Source organism: Dermacentor silvarum, chromosome 1 (assembly GCF_013339745.2).
Source record: "Dermacentor silvarum isolate Dsil-2018 chromosome 1, BIME_Dsil_1.4, whole genome shotgun sequence".
NCBI lineage: Eukaryota > Metazoa > Arthropoda > Arachnida > Ixodida > Ixodidae > Dermacentor > Dermacentor silvarum.
In genome coordinates this window covers 423,614,385-423,633,669 of record NC_051154.1, presented here as the reverse complement: position 1 = coordinate 423,633,669, position 19,285 = coordinate 423,614,385, and the positions used below count along the sequence as shown (strand labels likewise).

At 50.8% G+C, this 19,285-nt stretch overlaps 1 protein-coding gene across 1 annotated transcript in view; it reads right to left on the bottom strand.

Annotated features, from left to right (window-relative positions):
• LOC119437641 (long-chain fatty acid transport protein 4) overlaps nt 1-18,735 on the bottom strand; it is a 101,264-nt gene extending 82,529 nt beyond the window's left edge. Inside the window, exon 1 of the mRNA XM_037704632.2 lies at nt 18,425-18,735. Within this exon, the coding sequence (XP_037560560.1) occupies nt 18,425-18,585 (161 nt within the window). The 5' untranslated portion in view covers nt 18,586-18,735. The remainder of the gene's footprint in view (nt 1-18,424) is intronic.
• Nucleotides 18,736-19,285: the final 550 nt, after the last annotated feature.

The following is a 19,285-nucleotide window of genomic DNA, read 5'->3' as shown; positions in this document are numbered from 1 at the left end:
TTGAATGTGTCATTTTGGTTTTCAGGGGTTTTCGGAGGGCGTCAAGGACCACTACGAACACTGCACTCGCTTTTTGTCAGTGCTTTCTCTGAAGGAGGGAAAAAAAAAAACTGTGGGGTTTAATATCCCGACACAGGGCGTATAGGAGGTTACAAGGGACAATGTGAAGGTTTAATTTTAACCACCTGCAGGGCTTCTTTAACGCACGCCCAATGCTAAGGGTACACCGGAGTTCTTGCATTCCGCCCCCATCGGAATGCTGCCGCCGCGACCGGGATCGAAACCGCGACTTCCGAGCCCAGCAGCGTAACGTCACAGCCACCGAGCTACCATGGCCCGTGCTTTATCAAATGTAAAAAGAAGCTCTTAGAGACTGGCCGACTTTACTTTCCGTAATCTATATAACCTGTACTTGCAGTCTTCCACATGTATTTCGCATTTCCACACGTAAGCAGTCTTAAATGTAGCTGCTGCCGAATTTCTTTCTTTCCTAGTCTAGCGCTTGTAAACAGCGGCGCACATGCAGCTAGCTTTTCGGGTGCGCAGAAAACTCCTTGGAAACGACAACGCAGGGCATCATCCCTTACTGATGAAACTTGCTTTTTCGCCGGGTGGAGAAATAACGAAGCAGCGCAGAAGTGCAGCTGTAGATCGCGGACGACGCGCGCTACTCAACTAAACTCGCGGACAACTTTCTGTGGAAATGAAGGGAAAGAGCTAGGGGCGCGTGGATGCTGCGCATGTGTTACCGCGCCAAGTATATTCCGGGCAGCGTTTGAAAGTGCTTTTGGTTGCTCGGAACAGACGCTGAATCGACGCAGCTTCCACGTGCGACGGTTTCGCATTTGCCCAGACGCGGAAGGGAAAAGCCGCAGAATAAGTAAACTTTTTTTACACTCAGTGGTGTGTTCTGCCTCATTTAACTGTTGCTAATAAGCTGTTTATGTTTTTCTCTTCCCGAGCCTACACCGACGTGGATTAAAACGCGAGACTGTTTTCGGAAGCGCTCTCACTTGTGCCCGCTTCGCCTCCGTAGCTTTGCCTTCATTGCCACAGAAAGTTGTCCGACGCATATCATTACTTCTCAGCCAACCACCGTCTGACATGGCGCAACCCCGGGGGCATGCGCCACTCGAGCCAGAGTCGCGCAAAAAACACGGTGGTGGGCGAGCAATACTGGTAGCGAAACGCGGAGGAGACTGCACACGTACACGCCTGTCACCGCAGATTACACAGCTGCCCTTCGTCGGGTGAGCCCGCCACTAAACGCCTAAAAAAAAAAAAAAAAAAAGCGTCCATTATCAAACGCTGACACGAGCGCACATCGTGGACGTCACTGCTGCAATCTGCTATGTGGTGCGATGCGCAACCCACTCAGTGTCGCGGGTATATGCAGATAGGCTCGACTGCAGACACGTCGCAGATCCCGATACAGGCTCCGCCCGCTTGCGAGCCGCAAATATATCCGCGCGTACATATATAGAAAGGGCGACTACTGGACGCCTCTTTTGATGTTTGGTTTCTGTTCGCTGTAACGCTTTTGCTTTCCGCCGCGACGAGCCACTCGGCTGACCCTAGAGAGATAATCCGAACGCGCGCGTACCGACTTCCTTCGAGTATAACTCGACGCTAAGCCATCATTTCTCATTCTCCAAGAGAGCAATAAGGTTTCGGAATGAGAAGTGGAGGGTGTTCATGACGTTCTGACACCTAAACATCACCAATACAGCTCATGGACAAGACTTACGCTATCTGACACAGGCGATTTTTAAAAATTCCAAAAAAACTTAAAAACGACCACCCTGTACATGAGGGACGCCGTTGTTTCAAAATGTCGCATGCATATTCACGATCTATTCGAAATATTTCGATGTCTACCCGGGAAATTAGGACGACGTCACTCGTGGCGTCTACGAAGCAACGTAGCCTAGCTGACCAATATTTAACACGGGCGATACCTGAGGTATGCGTCGTCGTAGTGTTAGTTGGTCTGCAGACTCGAGCTACTGACCATCGAAGCTTAGCGTCCTATACTTACTGATCGTTTCCTAAAGTCCCGAACGCAGCTGCGTTCACCATCCATACGAACAGAGAAATCAGTTATCTCAGCTCCAGCTTTCAGATTCGTCGCGTACTAAGCTTCGTGCGATTCTCGCAGACCGCATTTCACAACTTTTTTTTTTTTTTCTTCTTTCAAGCCGCCGTCGCACACAAGACGGCGAAGCCCGGTCAGAATCGCTACATTCGGGCAAAAGCGGGACGTCGCAGGAAGTGGCAGTTTCTCGGAAGGCCAGTACGCACACCACGGGGCCAGCGAAAGAAGGCGATACGCAGGGCAACCCGAGCACTGTGCGCGACCTCTGTGACTGCCCCAGACTGTCGTCGTTCGTATATCAGGCGGCAAAGACCGCCTCGGTCGCGGCGGAAGGGCTGCCGCGTCCCCCATCGTGCGCGTGCATATATACTCGCTTCTACGAAACGAACCGGTAACGCGAAGCGTCGCCCCTCTCACGCGGACGACAGCGATTAAAAAAAAGAAAGAGGGGAGGAGGTGTTAAATTACCGAACAGAGAGACTGAAGGGCAACCTTACGCAGACTCATTCAGACAGTCAGTGAAGGACGACTCGGCTGCACAAGCGCTATGCAAGCGGCTGCGGGAGAAAAAGAAAAAAGAAACCTGTTCGCTACTTGCAGTGTAAAAAGGCAAGACGCAAAGCGCGCGTAAAAAGCGTACCCACGCAGAGAACCGTCTTGTTTCTGGGTGTTTCGAATTACCTGAAGGTGTTTAATAAGGTGGGCGAGGGGGGGAGAGGCATTGATTCGTTGAGCCATGGTTACGCGACCGGAAAGAGAGAGGGAGAGAAAAAAATAAAGAAAAACTGCGAAGCATGTAGCTATATTCGTGAACTGATGAAGCCTCCAGTATCCTCGTGAACTAATAAAGCCTGAAGTGTAAATGAAGCTATAAATTAAGGCCGGAAATTAAAATAGGAAAAATTACGTTTCCACGCCTCCTTTTTCTGCGCTCACCGTAACTTTTTCCCCCTCTCTATCAGCCAACTGTACGCAAATCAGAGTTCCAAAAATTAAAGTTCAGCCAGTCATTCGACTGCTCTATTTATAGACTCACTTTTCAAATACGACGCGGCGGGGTCGTTGCCTTGTCGTCGAACGCAGCGCGCACCTGTAACAGCGCACAACACGCAACCGAATCGAAATGTGCAACCTGCACGTTTTGATCATTTCTATTTTTGTTTATTAACCGGTAGCTCTCGCTTACCAGTTCCATGACGCGGTGCCGCCGCAGAATTGACTGCGGTCATCACCACCTGTGGAAAGCGTGCTGCAAACACAAGTGGCGAACCTTTTCTTTTTTTTTCCTACACACACGGCACTGCTTCCCACGAGACTGCGATGACTCACGGTATCGCTCGTTCAGTCTCTTTTGACGGGCAGTTCGCGACGACGCGGTCACATTCCTGACGTTTAGCAAGCGTTAACCATGTTGAGCATTCCTCACTGGAGCCGTTAATTGCTGCTTCTTACTCAGCCCTCTCCATTCATTTGGGTAAAAAAAAAAACTAAAGTTTGATTGACTTACGAGAAGAGTCAGAAGGAAGAATGAAGGACGCAGAACAAAATCGAACATCGTGGAGGTAACAAATGTAACACATTCGCGCGCCGTTCGGGCCCTAGCGACGCAAATGAAAAAACAGGCGCGTGACGTCGTGTAGTGTTCGTAAAGAAGTAGGCGGGCCAGCGCCCGAGTGACCGACCCACGCGCCATCTGTCGCATGGGTCGCGGAGGTCCAGTGCCAACGTTTCGGAGTGCATCCGATTTAATTGTGCATAGTCGCCGCGCTTAAGGAGACACGAAAGAGGATTAAACCGTAAATGACTCTCTGCCCACCGCTCGTAGCGTATACGAGCCCGTTTGGCAATTCGGAAAAGACGAGCAAACCAATCACGGACGGGCGACGCGCCGCCCCCAAGTTCTTGCATAAGGCCTGCCGTGACGTCATCAATTTGGAGAGCGTCTACTCGCACGTATTGTTAGCTACTTTTCAGTAAAAGGCCTACGAAACGGCATTACAAAGGAATCAACCTAGCGAGGTTCGATAAATTATCATGCTCCAAAACGGACGAAATACGGGTGAAAAAAAAAAAAAGTATACGCATATATTGAGTCATTACGCTATGCTGACTTGCCGGCGCTGAGGTTCCAGAGCAACATTAATGAAAAGGAGGAGGTGGGGGGGGGGGGGGGGGGCAGTTCGGCTTGCACTTATTATTCCAGTAATAATCAACGTTTTTCCGTCAAATGAACAGATAATATGGATTTGAAAGCATACTCTATCAGTCTAAACGGACTTCTCAGTGGTCGCTCAGTGTGCGCATCAATTTCGCACCATTAGCGGACGATTAACAAGGAAAGGTGTACGAAGAACTGGACTGAACACAGAAGGTCTCGCTGATGGCCCACAGTTCAAAATTATTATTACTCCTTCATTTTCACTGGCGGACACCCGGTGCGCGTCCGTCAGCAAGATCGAAGAATACGGCGCTTCGGCGAAAGGCTCGGATTCGATCGAATTAATGCCCAGGTCGCAGCGACCGGTCAAAGCGAGTGCGCACAGCAGAAGAAAGCCACTAACCTTCCGCTAAACGAATATTTAACACTAGAGAGTTTTAGATTAACGTTAGCGTAATAGCGGTGTTAAGGGAAATAGCGTTACCATTCCGCAAGTGAACTTTGCAGAAAGCGAGTTTTAGGCGTGATAGCGTAGTTTACGTACGGGCGCTATTCCATTAGGCTTTAAATGCACCCGAGTGATTCCATCTATTCGCCAAGCTCTGTGTGTGCGCGTCCGAAAAAAAAAAAAAAAAGTGCGAGCCAGCGCAACAAAAGCCGGGGGAGCGCGTTGTATTTGTACGTTCCATGTTTGCCGATTCGTGGCGAAATCAGCACAAGCAGTACAAGCTGTCAACCGACCTTATAGTGTCCGAGATCTTCTGATCTCAGAGGCCATAAGCCGTCGCGCCTACAGCCTGACTTTGCCGATAGGTGGAGCTGTCATCTCGGTTTTTTTTTTTTTTTTTTTTTTTTTAGGGCTTCCCGCTATTACGCTAAACACGATGAACTAAAGCTGTATAGTGAAAGCCGCAAAAAAAAAAAAAAAAAAGAAAGGGGAAGGGGAAAAAAACGCAGCAACAGCGAAGCACGGCGGTGCGCAGTCGGCCTCGGCTAAAATGCTTCTCAACGTGAAAGGGAACAAATGTCAAGCGATGGGCAGCTGGCATCTGTAGTCACGCGTAAAGAAAAGCCTAGTTGACCGGGCGATTGAGAGAGAGAGACGCAACAAAAAGAAAAAAAAAAAAAAAAAAGGTAATGACCATTGAACGCTACCCATGCAGGTAAAAAAACTCGGCACACCGACAGCGCTTTCCTTCTCATTCTGGCGCTCAGAAGACGTCCGCGTTCGGGGAAATCCCGTATTATACCGCGGCATCGCGCGTAAGCTTCCTCGAACAGAACAGAGGTATACACTAAATTGCCGACTCCCCACCAAGGCCACAAAAGCAGAGGTGTTTGTACGGGACGCACTTAAAAAAAGATATACCCTCCCGGACCTTCTAGCGTGGGACAGATGACAGGGAAAGTAAAAGGGGTTGAGCGTATCGGATCGAGACACGCGTAGCAAAAGCATTGTCAAAACACGGGTGAGCGGTGCAAGTCTTCCCGACGACATTCTTTCCTCTCTCTCTCTCTCTCGCAGAAGATGGGCCTAACAATCTGTCGAAATAACCCCCAAATGTGCGTTCTGTGCAGCCACGCCACTCACACGCAGGGAATGGAAGGGCGGGGGGGCTAATTGATTGCCGCGCGTCAGCGACGAGTGGCTCTGCAGCAAAATTGAGCCAGGGGCAACATTTTTTGTTACGCTTTCGTGGAAGCATGCCGTCAGTACGTGTCTCGCTACCGCGGGTCCGCGACGGAATGATTTGTGTGTGTGCGTGCGTGCATGTATACGTGCACGCGCGTGTCAGATGGACAAACCAAATGCTCGTTACAGCCGACGCTACATGCTCTTCGCGGCAGACAACGGCCGAAATGCTCGCTACGCCCGCGCATCGTCCAGTATTCCTCGCGCTCTGGAGAGTGTCCGGTGCCCAGCTTGCCAACAGGACGGCGGCGGTTCAGCGTCCGCGAGAACCAGACGCCTTGCAGCGAGATGTAATGCGAATCCGGCCGTCACATCGCAGCTCACACAGTGGCGCGGCCGACAACTTTGGGGACACTTTCTTCTTTCAAACGCGCGGGCGCTGATCGCAATGCGACACCTCGACGACTTGTGCGCACAGCGCGCGTTCGTCGTCGGAAATAGCAGTGCGCGCAATCAGTGCCTGCGTCAGCCCAAGAAATGAGGAGCTCGTTCTCACATCTAGAATAGAAAAAAAAAAAAAGTAAAGACCGGTCGGCATCCCGCTTTTGCACACTAGTGCCCTCTTAAGCGCTGCGTACGAAGACGCGCGACGACGTCACCGAACTTGTGTAGTTTCCTATATGTTTTATTTTTCTTGTATACGCGTACGAGCCCGTAGAAGCACCCCTACATCGCAGGCAGTCTGCCCGCGACGTGAAATATCCTGAAATAAACACTGAGTGTTTATTTGAGGATCCGGCAAACTACGCTGTCGGTATTCCCCCGGGAGCTGCAGCACATTGACGTGGCCGCTCTCGACGGGCTACCTGCGTGTTCTAATGCTGAGCTACGCCCGCGTACTACAAATCTCGGCAGCGTAGCAGTCATCCGCGGAGCTGCAGCCGATGGGCGAGCCGCAAGTCAATAACCACGTGATTCGAGCAGCACACATACCGAGCAGTGTTTCGGCGGCCAACGTCAAAGCCTACATCCACAATGCAAACAATTGCACGAGAATCGATTAAAAAATAATTAAATGAAAAAAAAATGCAACCCAGAGATAAGAGGGGCACAAGCTCTTTTCCCGCTTGATCGGATGGTTTCGGCTGTTGATTAGGCGACGCAAGCGGCCAGCGTACACAATTAAGAATCCCAAGTTTCCTCGAGTTTCGCTGTGATCCGAGCGGCTTGCGTCGCCTAATCTGGAGCTCTCGAATTTGAAGCCAACGCCTTCGCAGAGACTGCGACGCAATGGGCGCGAACTTTCCACTGCCAGCGGAAACGACGGAACGACGTCCCCCTACCAAACACACCGTACGGCCCTCGCTGCGAGAGACCGCCGCCGCCGCCGTAAATAAGCCGCATTCCGGATTCGGACCTCACGGGGGGGCCCCCCCCGAACGAGGCCACGCGCACGGGAGCTGGTGGCGCGGCTCTCAGAGGTGCACGGCAACTTCGTCCTTGACTGCAGATCCCCAAGCACACGCGTCACCCTCCGCAAGGTCGGCCTGTCTCTCCGGCAACCACACCGGCCGCGCCAGAGGTTATTCATTGGCGCCGGCGAAAACAAACAATGTCCGAGAGACGGCCGCGTACGTGCGCCTTCGGCTCGTCGCGCCAGACGAACAAAAAAGCTCGGAGCTGCTTGAGCCTCAGGGGCCTCGCAAACTTCCTTGAACCGCGGCCGAAGACGTCTCCTGATGAACCGGGCCGAGCGTACAATCGAAGACGCGTCCTGGACGTCGAGCACGCAGCTGTTCAAACACAAACTACTTGGGAAGGAGCAGCGACAAGTGCGCTGGGCCCGAGCACGGATACAGCTTGTCGCACTAGAGTCCTCGCTGCTTCACGGCCTTATCCCAACGGCGTTCACAACGTATACAGCGTGCACACAGTGCCGGCGTAGCTTTTCGTGTCTCGTCTGCTGCGTGTCCCGTTATTAAGCGCTCGGTTCGACCGTGGGTTCAAGTGAGCAACTGCGCAAATGCTCCGGTGCCAAGATGCCTTGCGCTGTTGTTTTGTACTTGCCAACCTGTGAACTTGAAAGAAAAAAATCGCCTGCATGAACTTGCTATAGAAGCGAGTATCCCTCTAGCATCCTTTCACCCCGAGAAGACTTCCAACGGAAGGTCATTTTTATCGTCAAACTTGACGCAACGTTCGTAAAATCGTAAACGAGCCCAAATTCGTTAACATTACGGAAAATCCGGGAGAGTTGCCAGGTATGCCAAAGTTCTGACGGCAAGTTTACGCCTAATTTTCCTCCCCTCACGTGAGAGACTTGCAGAAAGCAACTACGCTGACAATGTTTGGCGGTGGAGGAATACAGCGCTGATATTCGAACAAATAACAATCTCGGTTACATTTTCCACCCCACCCTGTTGACCGCCGTTCGGCCGCCAGCGGATACGATGTACAGTAACGGTGCGGTCAGCAAGAACTTTATCACTACTACTTCAGATTACTACTACTACTACTTGTTGCGGTGTTCCACACGAGATATGGAGGCGACTGGCATTGCCCCAACACGGCCAAACGGGAAAAAAAAAGAAAAAAAAAAAAAAACTCGGCCGTGCGAAAGGCCAAGCTGCAGCCACGTAAACTCGAAAATCCTATATCGGTACATTTCACCGCTGAACAATCAGCGGTGCGTGTCTTTAACCGACGGAGGCACCGTGCAAGGGCAACGTGCATACGTAAAAAAACACAAAGCCTTACTGCGAGCTCAAACAGTTAAGCGTTCCGCTAACTTTCCTCTCCGCATTCAGAATAAGCAACCACGGCCCTGATTGTGGTTAAAGCGACGCTCTTAATTTTCGAGGCAAGGTTATCCTTCCCATAGAAAACGGTAAAACAGGGTTTTTTTTCTTTTTGCGCTACGATTCGGACGAAGGTAAGCGAATACTACAAAGCTGGCTTTCCTGAACTCTACTGTACTTTCTCTCAGGAGTAGGAAAGAAAAGAAAGAAAGAAAAAAACGCGACTAATTTATTTTCTCTCTTTATTCCGAGGACCGCGCCATCGCCCGCTCGTGACAGCGGCGGGAATCACCCGAGGGCCTTCATTGTCGAAAGTCCGTTTCCTCCTTCCCCCCCCCCCCCCCCCTTCTTTTTTTATCTTATCCTATCCTCTTTGGAGGCTTTATCGCAAGGCGTTATTGTATAGCCGCGTCTGAGGAAGAAAAGGTGCAGGAACGAACCGCAAGTTTTTCGCATACAATGTCAGAACCGAGCCTGGAGAGAAAAAAAAAAAATGCCTTAGAGAGCCGTGAATGCCATGCGTATATAGTACAGACGGCGCCGGCACCTTCGGCCCTGACCCACACAGCGAACGCGTTTAAGCACCTCGAAATTCTCCTTTCTTCTTCCCGGAAGTTGGTCGCCCGTGCATCTGTGGACGACGGCTCGGGGCCGACGTGTGCAAGAAAATGACCGCATGTCCTCCATCCCTGGACGAAACCTCGAATCACAATGGAGGCAGGTACGACAACCCCTTGCAACCATCCTCGAGCGCGTCGCACCCATAGTCCAACGGCGCTGGCATGTTTTATTCATGCCTATACACAGCACATCGCGCGCCTGGAAATTATGCTCATAGCCTTTCAATGGTTCAAGCAAAGTTGCTGCATTTACTCCCGCGCATTGGGGGCACATTAAAGCACCCCAGGTGGTGGTCAAAATTAATCCCCCCCCCCCCCCCCCCCCCCCCCCCCACTACGGCGTGACTCATAATCAAATCGCGGTTTTGGCGCGTAAAGCCCAAGCATTCAATTCAACGGTGCGAGCTTGCTTCTATCGCACAGAATACCGAAGTTTCCGATTCAGTACGGGCGGATATGAAGCACACGCGTATGATAAAAAAAAAAAAAGTTCGGTACGGAATATACAGTTATTACATCAAAAGCCAATATAAGGCGCACACGCAGCGAAGACCACGCGCCCCTCTCCATTTGTCCCGTAAGGTGCGTAAAACGACGTCAACGTCAAATCACCGAATATATAAGCATTAAAACAAAATGCTTGGTACAGGTCTCCAGATTTCCGCAACCTTTCTTTTTATCGGATTCCGACCATGCGGCGGTTCATTTGAGTAAACGTTCTCGACACGTACGCGTTCCGCCTTTTCCTGCGGTCATCCACGCCAGACGCAAATTTAGAAGCAACTATAATAAGAGGCACCCGCCTCCTCCGTTTACGACACATTGGGCGACGCTTGCAGAGAACCGGGCGTGCGCCCCCCTTTTTCTCTTGCCCCTGCGCATTAGTAAAGCAACCGTTAAAACAAGTGAAGACGAGCGAAGCACGAACCTCATGCACCTGTAAGCAATCCCGCTTAGCGCGGGTGCCGACTTCGGCGGCCTTGCGTGCCGCGAGGTAGCATACGAAATGGTTTATTGGCTAATTGCCTGCCCGTATATGAAGTTCACGTACTTTTATATACGTGACGCCAGCGGTTGAAATGACGAACCACAGCCGCGGCCGGTGATTGGCGCGGGCTAACACTGCCAGGACCAGATCTAGTACGGACGTTGCCGCAGCTGAATTAGCAGAGCATCGCATGCGCGTAATGCAGAACATGTGGGTTTGGCTCCCATCGGCGATAAGCTGTTTTTTTTTTTCCCTACCACTTTCATATCTCTTTTCCTGATTACTTCTACATTTAAACATAAAACAACAGTTAACCTCTCCTATGCTTTCCCTGGTTTCATTGTCTGGTGCCTTCGTGTAGTCGTAACTAATAAAAAAGAAACAATGAAAAAATCGGGCCCTCGGCTTCCCCGTATTTTCTTTCCGCACGTTCACTACAACTTGAATTTAACGTAAAGTGGAGGCGCCCCAAGGGTCATTCATCAAGTTTACATCGCAGCCCTGAATTAAACACGCATAGACAGAGATAGAAAAAAAAAAAAAAACTTTAGATAACGATAACATCGCAGGCACTCGTCCTCCGCGCTCTTTAGGGCCGTTAAAATGCGCTTTGAAGGCTCGACTATAGGAAGGAAAAGAGGTAAAGTACCGATTTTTTTTCCCTGCCTTTTTTTTTTTTTTTTCAGCCAACAGACGTGCATCAAGTCAGCCTTTGCTACAACCACGAGAGGCCCATGAAGGACCAATAAAAAGTCAGGCCAAAGAGGGCAGGGAGAAAAAAAGAAAGCTGAAAGAAAGACTAAACAAACAAAGGATCGCCAGATATGGCCATAACAAACTAAGCGGCTGCCTTTCAGAGAGCAACAGGCAACAACACAACCAGGAAAGTATAAAGGTCACAAGCGGCGAGCGCCAAGGTGGAACACGTACACGACGACGGGTCCGCACATTTACGTTCGACAGCTTTTTTTTTTTTTTTTTTTTTTTTTTTTCTAGTTTCCATCCCAACGGGTGCCGCTCCGGGGCATCGCGCGAAGGATGGCAACCTGGCGGAGAATGATGATCATTGCGCACTCAACCGCCGGCCTTCACCAAACGTGCCCACCCTCTCCATCCCTCCGACGACTACACGCTCGCGATCGACGTAACGCGGCAAAGGCTGAAAGAGGAAACCGCGAGCGCACGCGCGGCGCTAATAAGGATGCTTCGCAGCAAGGCCTATGATGTAATAATGCAGCGAGGGACCGACAAGTGCCGCGACCAAACGAGCGTCGCATCGCGCCAGCCAGCCAGCCAACACACACAGAAGAGCGGACACGCTCAAAGATCGCAGCACGCCACAAACTTTCTACCACGGCATACGACGCGCGAACGCGGTTCTGGACAGTGGTACAGAGGTCAACACACTTGTCTATAGAACACACTCACGAGGGCCAAAGCAGCCGTCAAAGCTTAAGCCGACCACCAGGTCGAGAGAAACCAATGGAAACTGTATACATGTAGTCATGCAACCTCACATACAGCCGATTTTGTGCCACCTGTCATAAGATATCGCCAGCGCAGTCCTGAGAACGTGGTTCGTGCGTTCTGGAGAAGTGTGTTGACGTCTGTAGGTGAAATGGCGCAGATAATGATTGTCCGGCAATTGAACGGTTGGTTGCTTGATCGGGTTTACGGTGCCAAGTCAACGTACGGGCTTATCAGAGACGTACAGTAGGGGGAGGGATCCGGATTAATTCTGAACACCTCGCTTGCTGTAATGCGCACCGAAACTATACACGAACGTTTGTTTGCGAACATTTCCAAGTTCGACGGGTCGCTGCAGCCATTGCCTAATCACGGAAAGTTGCCATACGCCAAGAAAGAACGCGAAATACGGGGTCGGTCCGACATACTCGCGTATACTGTCGGACGAAAAGCGCGCGTCGCTCATTTGCGTGACGTGCACAGTGGTAAGTTTACGGAAGCGCTGGCGGCCACGAGCGACACTGGTTACGAGTTAATTTAGCATCCCCCGAAAGAGCGAAGCTTACGCCAAGAGTTGAAGGCTGTGGTCGTTCAATCATCTGCGGGTATATCCAAGACGTGTATAACCTGATTATCAATGAAAGACGTGACTCAGTTTTCCTTATTTGTTTTTTGCTTTTTTTTCCCCCGCTTCCAGTGAAGTGGCCGTCCGAGGTTGCGCCGCATGAACTGCGGGGCGCCTTAAATGAGAGGCCTGGGACGCGAACTGGTGCGAGACCAAACCGAGGCCCCAAATAAAGTTTTCATTTCGCTGTTTCTTTTTCTTTTCTTTTTTTGCCGCCTTGCTCCACCCGCGTTACAGCCGACAAACGGGGTGCTCCGTTGTTTTCTCATCAGCGCGCGCAGGAAGGAAAATGAAAGCGGGCCATAGACACACTTTCCGAGAGAGAGAGAGGGAGAAAGAAAAACGTAACTGAGATGAATGTAACAGTGCACTGGGCGTTGTGAATGACAACGCAAAAGAGAAGAAGAAAAAAAAGGAAAGTGAAAAGAAATTGGGGAGACAGCAGACAACCGTACATGTTGCAATTCAACGCTTTGTTACTCGCTAGCCATACAATGGTTATGTGCGACAACGACTAAAATTTGCGGGAGAAAGTTACGGCATAATTAACACCCCGCTGCATTTTCATCCGAGTTATGTGCAGTTGTGGCACCACCTACCGAAGCATAGACGATATACGACAGGGTTCGTAAATACACCCCCCATCCGACCGTCGAAAGCTGACAAGCGCTTATCACCTGCTCGTCGCGAAATCTCGCGCCAGACCGACGTTACAATAAAGGTGCGTAACGCAGAACGCACGCGCCCAGATGTTGCGCGTACCACCCACTTGATAGATATGCCGCATGTACTATCGCGCTCAGTGTGACCGAAGCGACGGCAGCAGCGCGATATATGCCGCGATACGCAAGGACTGAACGATAACACCGTCGGGAAGCCTTGCGCCGTGGCTTTACGCGCTGATCGTCGTTCGCCAGTGTATACTTTTACCCAGTCGCTACACTGTACGTCTACGAAAGTAGTTTCCTCCTATCTTTGCAACAGCTCCGCTATCTTGTCTCCATGTCTTTTTACTCCCCTAACCTCCACCATCCGGCTACAGTCCGCCGTTCAGGTGTACAACAATGTAGACAGTTACAGTGCGGTCAGCAGAGATTTCCCTTCCGTCCCTTTATCTGTATATATTATTCAGTAAGCAAACATTTTTCTACTACTACAAGTTCAAGCCGCAGTTCACCTATCGCAGGTCATACCGAGCGTGACAGCCAAGACGACAAGCAAGGCAGTGCACACTTCTCGATCCCGTGGCATCGTGCTATTGGAGAGTCCTATAGATTATAGAGGCTTGCACAGCCACGAACCCAAAGTCGGCTTGGGCATTGCCGAGACCCAAGCGGAACGCAAGCCGTCTCGCGTTCCCATCGACATTTCCCCACTGCCAACGGCGGCGTGCGCGAAATCGTGCACGTTGATTAATCGCTGGTCGTTCGCGGTCGTCCCCTTTAGATTATGTGGTCGTTGTCCCGTAACTAGAGTAACGTCCCGGATGCGGGGTCGCGTATACTAGGCCTCGCGTTATTGCGAGGCATTCGCAGAGCTCGACAGGAGGTGGTGCGGTGCATTAGAGTCGGCGCCGGCGAGCGCGCGGACACCACGACCGAGTTTCCCGGGCTGCGCTCGACCGGCCACCATTAGACCGCGCGCGCAACCGGAAGAAGTTAACGCAGGCGCGCGCGCGCGCGCGCGATGGTTTTGCAGCGAGAAGCGCACCAAAACACGCGACGGTGTACTACCTACGCACCACGGCGTGCGCAAGGCAGCGTGACTGACAGCCCATGGGCGATGAGGACGACGGGGGTGAGAGAAAGGAAAAGAGACGACCGTATAGTTTGGGACATTTCGCGATTCTTTTCCTTTTCTTCTTCCCAGAAAAAAGAGAGAAAAGGGGGCGCGCGCATAAGTATGCACATATATTTTTATTTTTCCTTCGCTCCTCCGTAGCTGCATCCACGACTGCCGCTCATCCAGGGGCAAAAGAAGCGTGTCAAAAGATAGATAAATAAACAGAATGGTGGCCACCTAGCGTGGATGGATATAGCGACCGAGAGCTAAATATACCGCGCCGCAAGAGCGGCCCCATGGCAGGCAGGCAGGCCTTACGTCGTGTGAATACTTTGCACACACACACACTCGCCGCTTTGAAGGAAATGCAAAAAAAAAAAAAAAATTGCGCGGAAAGTCCACGAAACGCGTGTTTGCAGTCATTCAGCGGCCGGTGAACCGCGGCTTTGGCCTTAACCCTTTCAGCGGCGAAAAAAAAAAAAAATACAAGTGCCGCCAGAAATGACAGCGGGATTTGTAATATGCGTGTACCCCCCCCCCCCCCTCTTCCCCACACCAGAAAAAAGAAAAAAAAAAAAGAAAAAAACGACGTGGTTGCTCAGTGGCTATGGTGTTGGGCTGCTGAGCACGAGGTCGCGGGATCGAATCCCGGTCACGGCGGCCGCATTTCGATGTGGGCGAAATGCTAAAACACCCGTGTACTTAGATTTAGTTACACGTTAAAGAACCCCAGATGGTCCACATTTCCGTAGTCCCCCACTACGACGTGCCTCATAATCAGACCGTGGTTTTGGCACGTAAAACCCCACAATTTTTTTTTTTTTCACCCAACAAAAATTACTCGTACGCACGTTGCTTCTCCATTTGCGTGAAATTTGTGCCACCGCGCCTCTTATGCATCGCAAAACCCCCTCGCCACAGGCGACCGTTGTCCGAAGACCTCTTCGCCAGCCTTAACGCCAATGTGAGACTGTGCAACAAATAAATTATTCTGTTTGGATACCACCTTTTCATGCGTCTATAAGGCGCGCGCTTGTGTTTCGAAATGCTGGGTTTAACGTCCCGAAAACTGCTCAGTGGGTTACGGCTCAGTGGAGGGCGCTCTGGATTTATTTTGACTAGTTGGGGTTCTTTTACCGTTCTCACCTAAATACAAGTACACGAGGGCTTCTGCGCTTCGGCGAATCTAAATCTTAAGTACACGAGCTGCCGCCGGTATTCTACCGTTAGAATAGTCCGTAGGTACAAGGCCGAGCACGCGGCCTGGTGCTCGGCCGTTACGGGATGCTTGGAAGGGGGTGTGTTTCTCCCCAACCCGCACAGTTACTTCACATAACGGAAATCCCCGACGAGCGATGCGGCTCCTGCTCGCTTGACGACAGCGCGACAGTGGCGGACAGCCGGTGCCACCAGCGTGTGGCTAGAGTGTGGCAACGCCCGACCACACGCGCAATGGCGTGAGAAACGGGCTCAGGTTCCTAACGGATCTCACACGCGCCCAGCCGGGAACGCCACCGTCGCCCCGATAGCCAATACCCTCCCGAAACCTGCGCTGCAACGGAATCTCGATGGAGTGCCGGTCTGCGATTCGCATTGTTCTCCGCGACCGACGAAGGGCGAACAGAAAATAGGGGCGACAGATTGCGACGATCGCGCGACAGATAGCCTCATCACACCGCCATTCTCAGCGACCGCAGGAACGCGAAGATACGGCGGGTGTAGTAGTGGCTGCAGAGTACGCTTACGAAACGAGATTAAGTTTTTTTTTTTTTTTTTTTTTTTTTTTTGTAGTTGGTTTTACTACGTAAGTGCCAGTTTAGTAACGTACAACTCATCACAACTTGTTTGAGAAACAGCTATTCGAGCGGCTGGACGCCGGTGTGAGCCATGCTTGCTTTTCGGTCCGTCCCTGCACACGTGCGTTGAGGGTGGCGTGCGCAGAGCCAAAAAAGTTGCGCGCAGTGGACCGAAGCACTAACCTAAGTTTTGATGAAATTATGGCAAGGCCATTTATAGGAGACCTATGTCGTCGGCAATGTTTTTCGTTTGGCTTGACTAAGCGTGACTTGACTAGTGCAGCTGTGAGAAAGATATGACAAATGCACGTTTTGTTAGCTTTTTTTTTTTTTTTTTTTTTTAACCCAAGGTCATGGTCATCATGTTCAAAACTACTGTTTTCGCCGTGTGAGAGCGCGCAGGAAAAATTACATTAGGTTCACTTAATGCCATTCGACGGAAATGACATCAGATTTGACAGGGGTATAAATCCAAGTACACGACATCCTTGCATTCCGCCCCCATCGAAATTTTCAGGACGTATTTCTCGAAACCGGTGTTAAGACCGGGATTTGCTTCAATCGTGCCCATTAGGACGTGAACCTAAATATAATAATCACAATGATAATTAGTGATAATTGTTAATTAGTTTACATCACAATGCGATTTGTCATAAGAGTTGCGTCCTCCTCGTCTAGTAATCGAGATGATGCTACAAAATTGGCCTATCCGCACACGGGATATTTTTCCTAGACGTTTTCAAATCGAAAGGTACCCGTCATGGTGGCTCAGTGGCCATGGCGTAGCGCTGATAAGCACGACGGTTCAACTCCCGGCCACGGCTGCCGCACTACGATGGTGGAGAAATTGAAGGAAACGGGTGGTCGAAATTAATTCGTAGTCCCGCACTGCGGCGTGCCTCGCGATCATATAGATCATGGTTTTGGCACGTTGCTAAAATTAACATTTAGCCTTTCACTGCGCCGTACCTCATAACCCAGGTGCAGCATTGGGACGTTAAGAAGCCGACCAATCAACCGGCACCCCCCTGCAGGAATAGCTTAGAAAAATAACCGTCTGGTGATCGGAACAGTTCACTCAAAAGAGATTGCTCATCCAAAGTGTCGGCGTTACCGTCGCAATTTACGAGTAAGAACGGCGCCTTAGAAGCAGGAGCAACCGTAAACGACCTGCTCCCTCACAAAATACGATGCGGACGACACTACACACAGAGCTACGCGGACGCTTAGTTACCTGCATCAGTGCAATCCTCCAGACGCTGACTTTCTTCAGGCCCTCTCATCACAAGCGGGCTCTGTGAATGGCGGGCTTTGTTTGTTTGTTTCAAACTGATATTTGTAGGCACCCAGAGATAGCCGGCTATCGTTGTCAGATTGGGGGAGAGAGCAGGCAACGACGAGATCACTCGCGTTTGTGGAATCCTCGGCTGAGTTCTCGCGAGAGAAATTATACGGTGGCAGTTTGAGAATCAACCGAGTCACAAGTACAGTGAGCCGAGGATGTAGGTCAGCCAAGTGTGTTTTACTGCCTTTCGATAGTAAACACGACACGCAGTGCGGTCGCGAGTCACTTGCGGGAACGTGCAGCCTTCAGGCTGCAAACCGCGCCATCGCTTTTTTCACGACGAGTGCAACCACACACGGGTCACCTTCGGGCCAGACACTCATGCTCGCGGCTGACAGTTTGCGTTTTTTGCGTATCGCATTAAACCCACCGCTCGCAAACAAACTTCTCGGCAAAACGAAATCCTTGACATTGTTTCGGACGCGAGCCGCTACACCGAGGGGCATAAAAATAGAGCGGCGCGCGGCGACACACGCTGACAGTGTAAATTAATAACAGAATCTAGAAGATGCAAACGACAGCGGATAAATGCGGTGAACTTCATGACGCTAATGATTCCGTATCAACGACCTGAATGCGAGCTAAGGTATCAATCACCTTCGCACATAAGCAACTTGCACACATTGGTGCTCGATATTAAATTACGGCAGATAAGATTTGTAAATAAAGGTTATGCTCGCCGGTACATTTTTTACGAGCAGTGCTTCAGGCGCGTAGACAAAACTGTCGCAGCACAGGGCATATCATAGCAGTCGTTGACAGTTCGATGGGTTAGCAGAAAAACATACGATGAACAGCTTTGACAGGTGCAATAAAGAACAGCGGTCGGCAGCTGCAAAATTCATTCAGACGCACAAACACCGCCGCAGTGTGATCTGCGGAAGGCTGGGTTGGGGACTGCGGTTCGGGATTTCCCTGTAGGAAGCATCGCAGCAGGTGACGTTTGTAAAACAAATAACCGAAATGCTGATCGGAATCAAACGAACAGTGGTCTCAGCTCGGTGGACGGCTACGCCGGCCGTCCACCGTAGCGTAAGCCACCGGTCGGCGTGAATTCCCAGCATGAGCGAAGAGACTAAACTTCGGGAAAAGTAGAAAATGTGGCAGGTGCACTCACGTCAAGTCCCGGCGTGCCGTGTAGAAGACTATCCGGAGGAATCTCCATCCCCCTGTGATAACGTAGAGGAAGAAAGTGATGAATCCAGCCATCCAGACGGAGCACAGTGAGCCGAGCGAGAGCACGCTAAATGTTCCCAAGAGCCCGGCCTGCTTGAGCATACTACGAACTGCCCGACTGTGATGTGCGAGGGAGCAGGCTCGCCACTAAATGTAACCCGGTCGTCACAGTTTCCTGGGACACATTGGATGCGTTTTTCCTCCTTCATCGCAGGGGAGAAACACGGCCACCCCACATCACGTGGCGCAGTTGCCGATGGTAGCGCCCCTCCCGATACCTACTGCGACATCTGGAGCCTTTCCGCGTTGCTCCAGGGCTGGCGCCACCATCGGGAGCACCCCCCGAGACCGCTTTTGGTCGCATCGGAGAGATGGCGCGACCGGCGCGTAGCGCTTATTTTGAACAAACGCGACGTAGACGAAGCAATAAAAACGAACCTGCTGAGCGGTTGCTTGCACAGTTACTACATTATTGTCAGCGTCAGAAAGCTACTTAACAAGACTGAGAATTGCCAGTGACTCAGAGCTCAGAATCCCCAACAACAGCCCTGCCACATCATTTTCAGTTCGATTTATGAAGAAACATACATACAAGGATGTCCCAAGGTATACAGCTGAAACGGGGTTCCTATCAGAAAATGTATATAATACATAAAATATGTAGCTCAAGAGAAGTAGTAATTTGTCTATCGTATAGGTTAACGCGTATTAATACAGGACATATGTAGCGCTACAGCAGCAGCAGTGTAATTGTACACGACAAAGCGTAACGGAATTATTTATAAGCTGTAAAGAGGGAAAG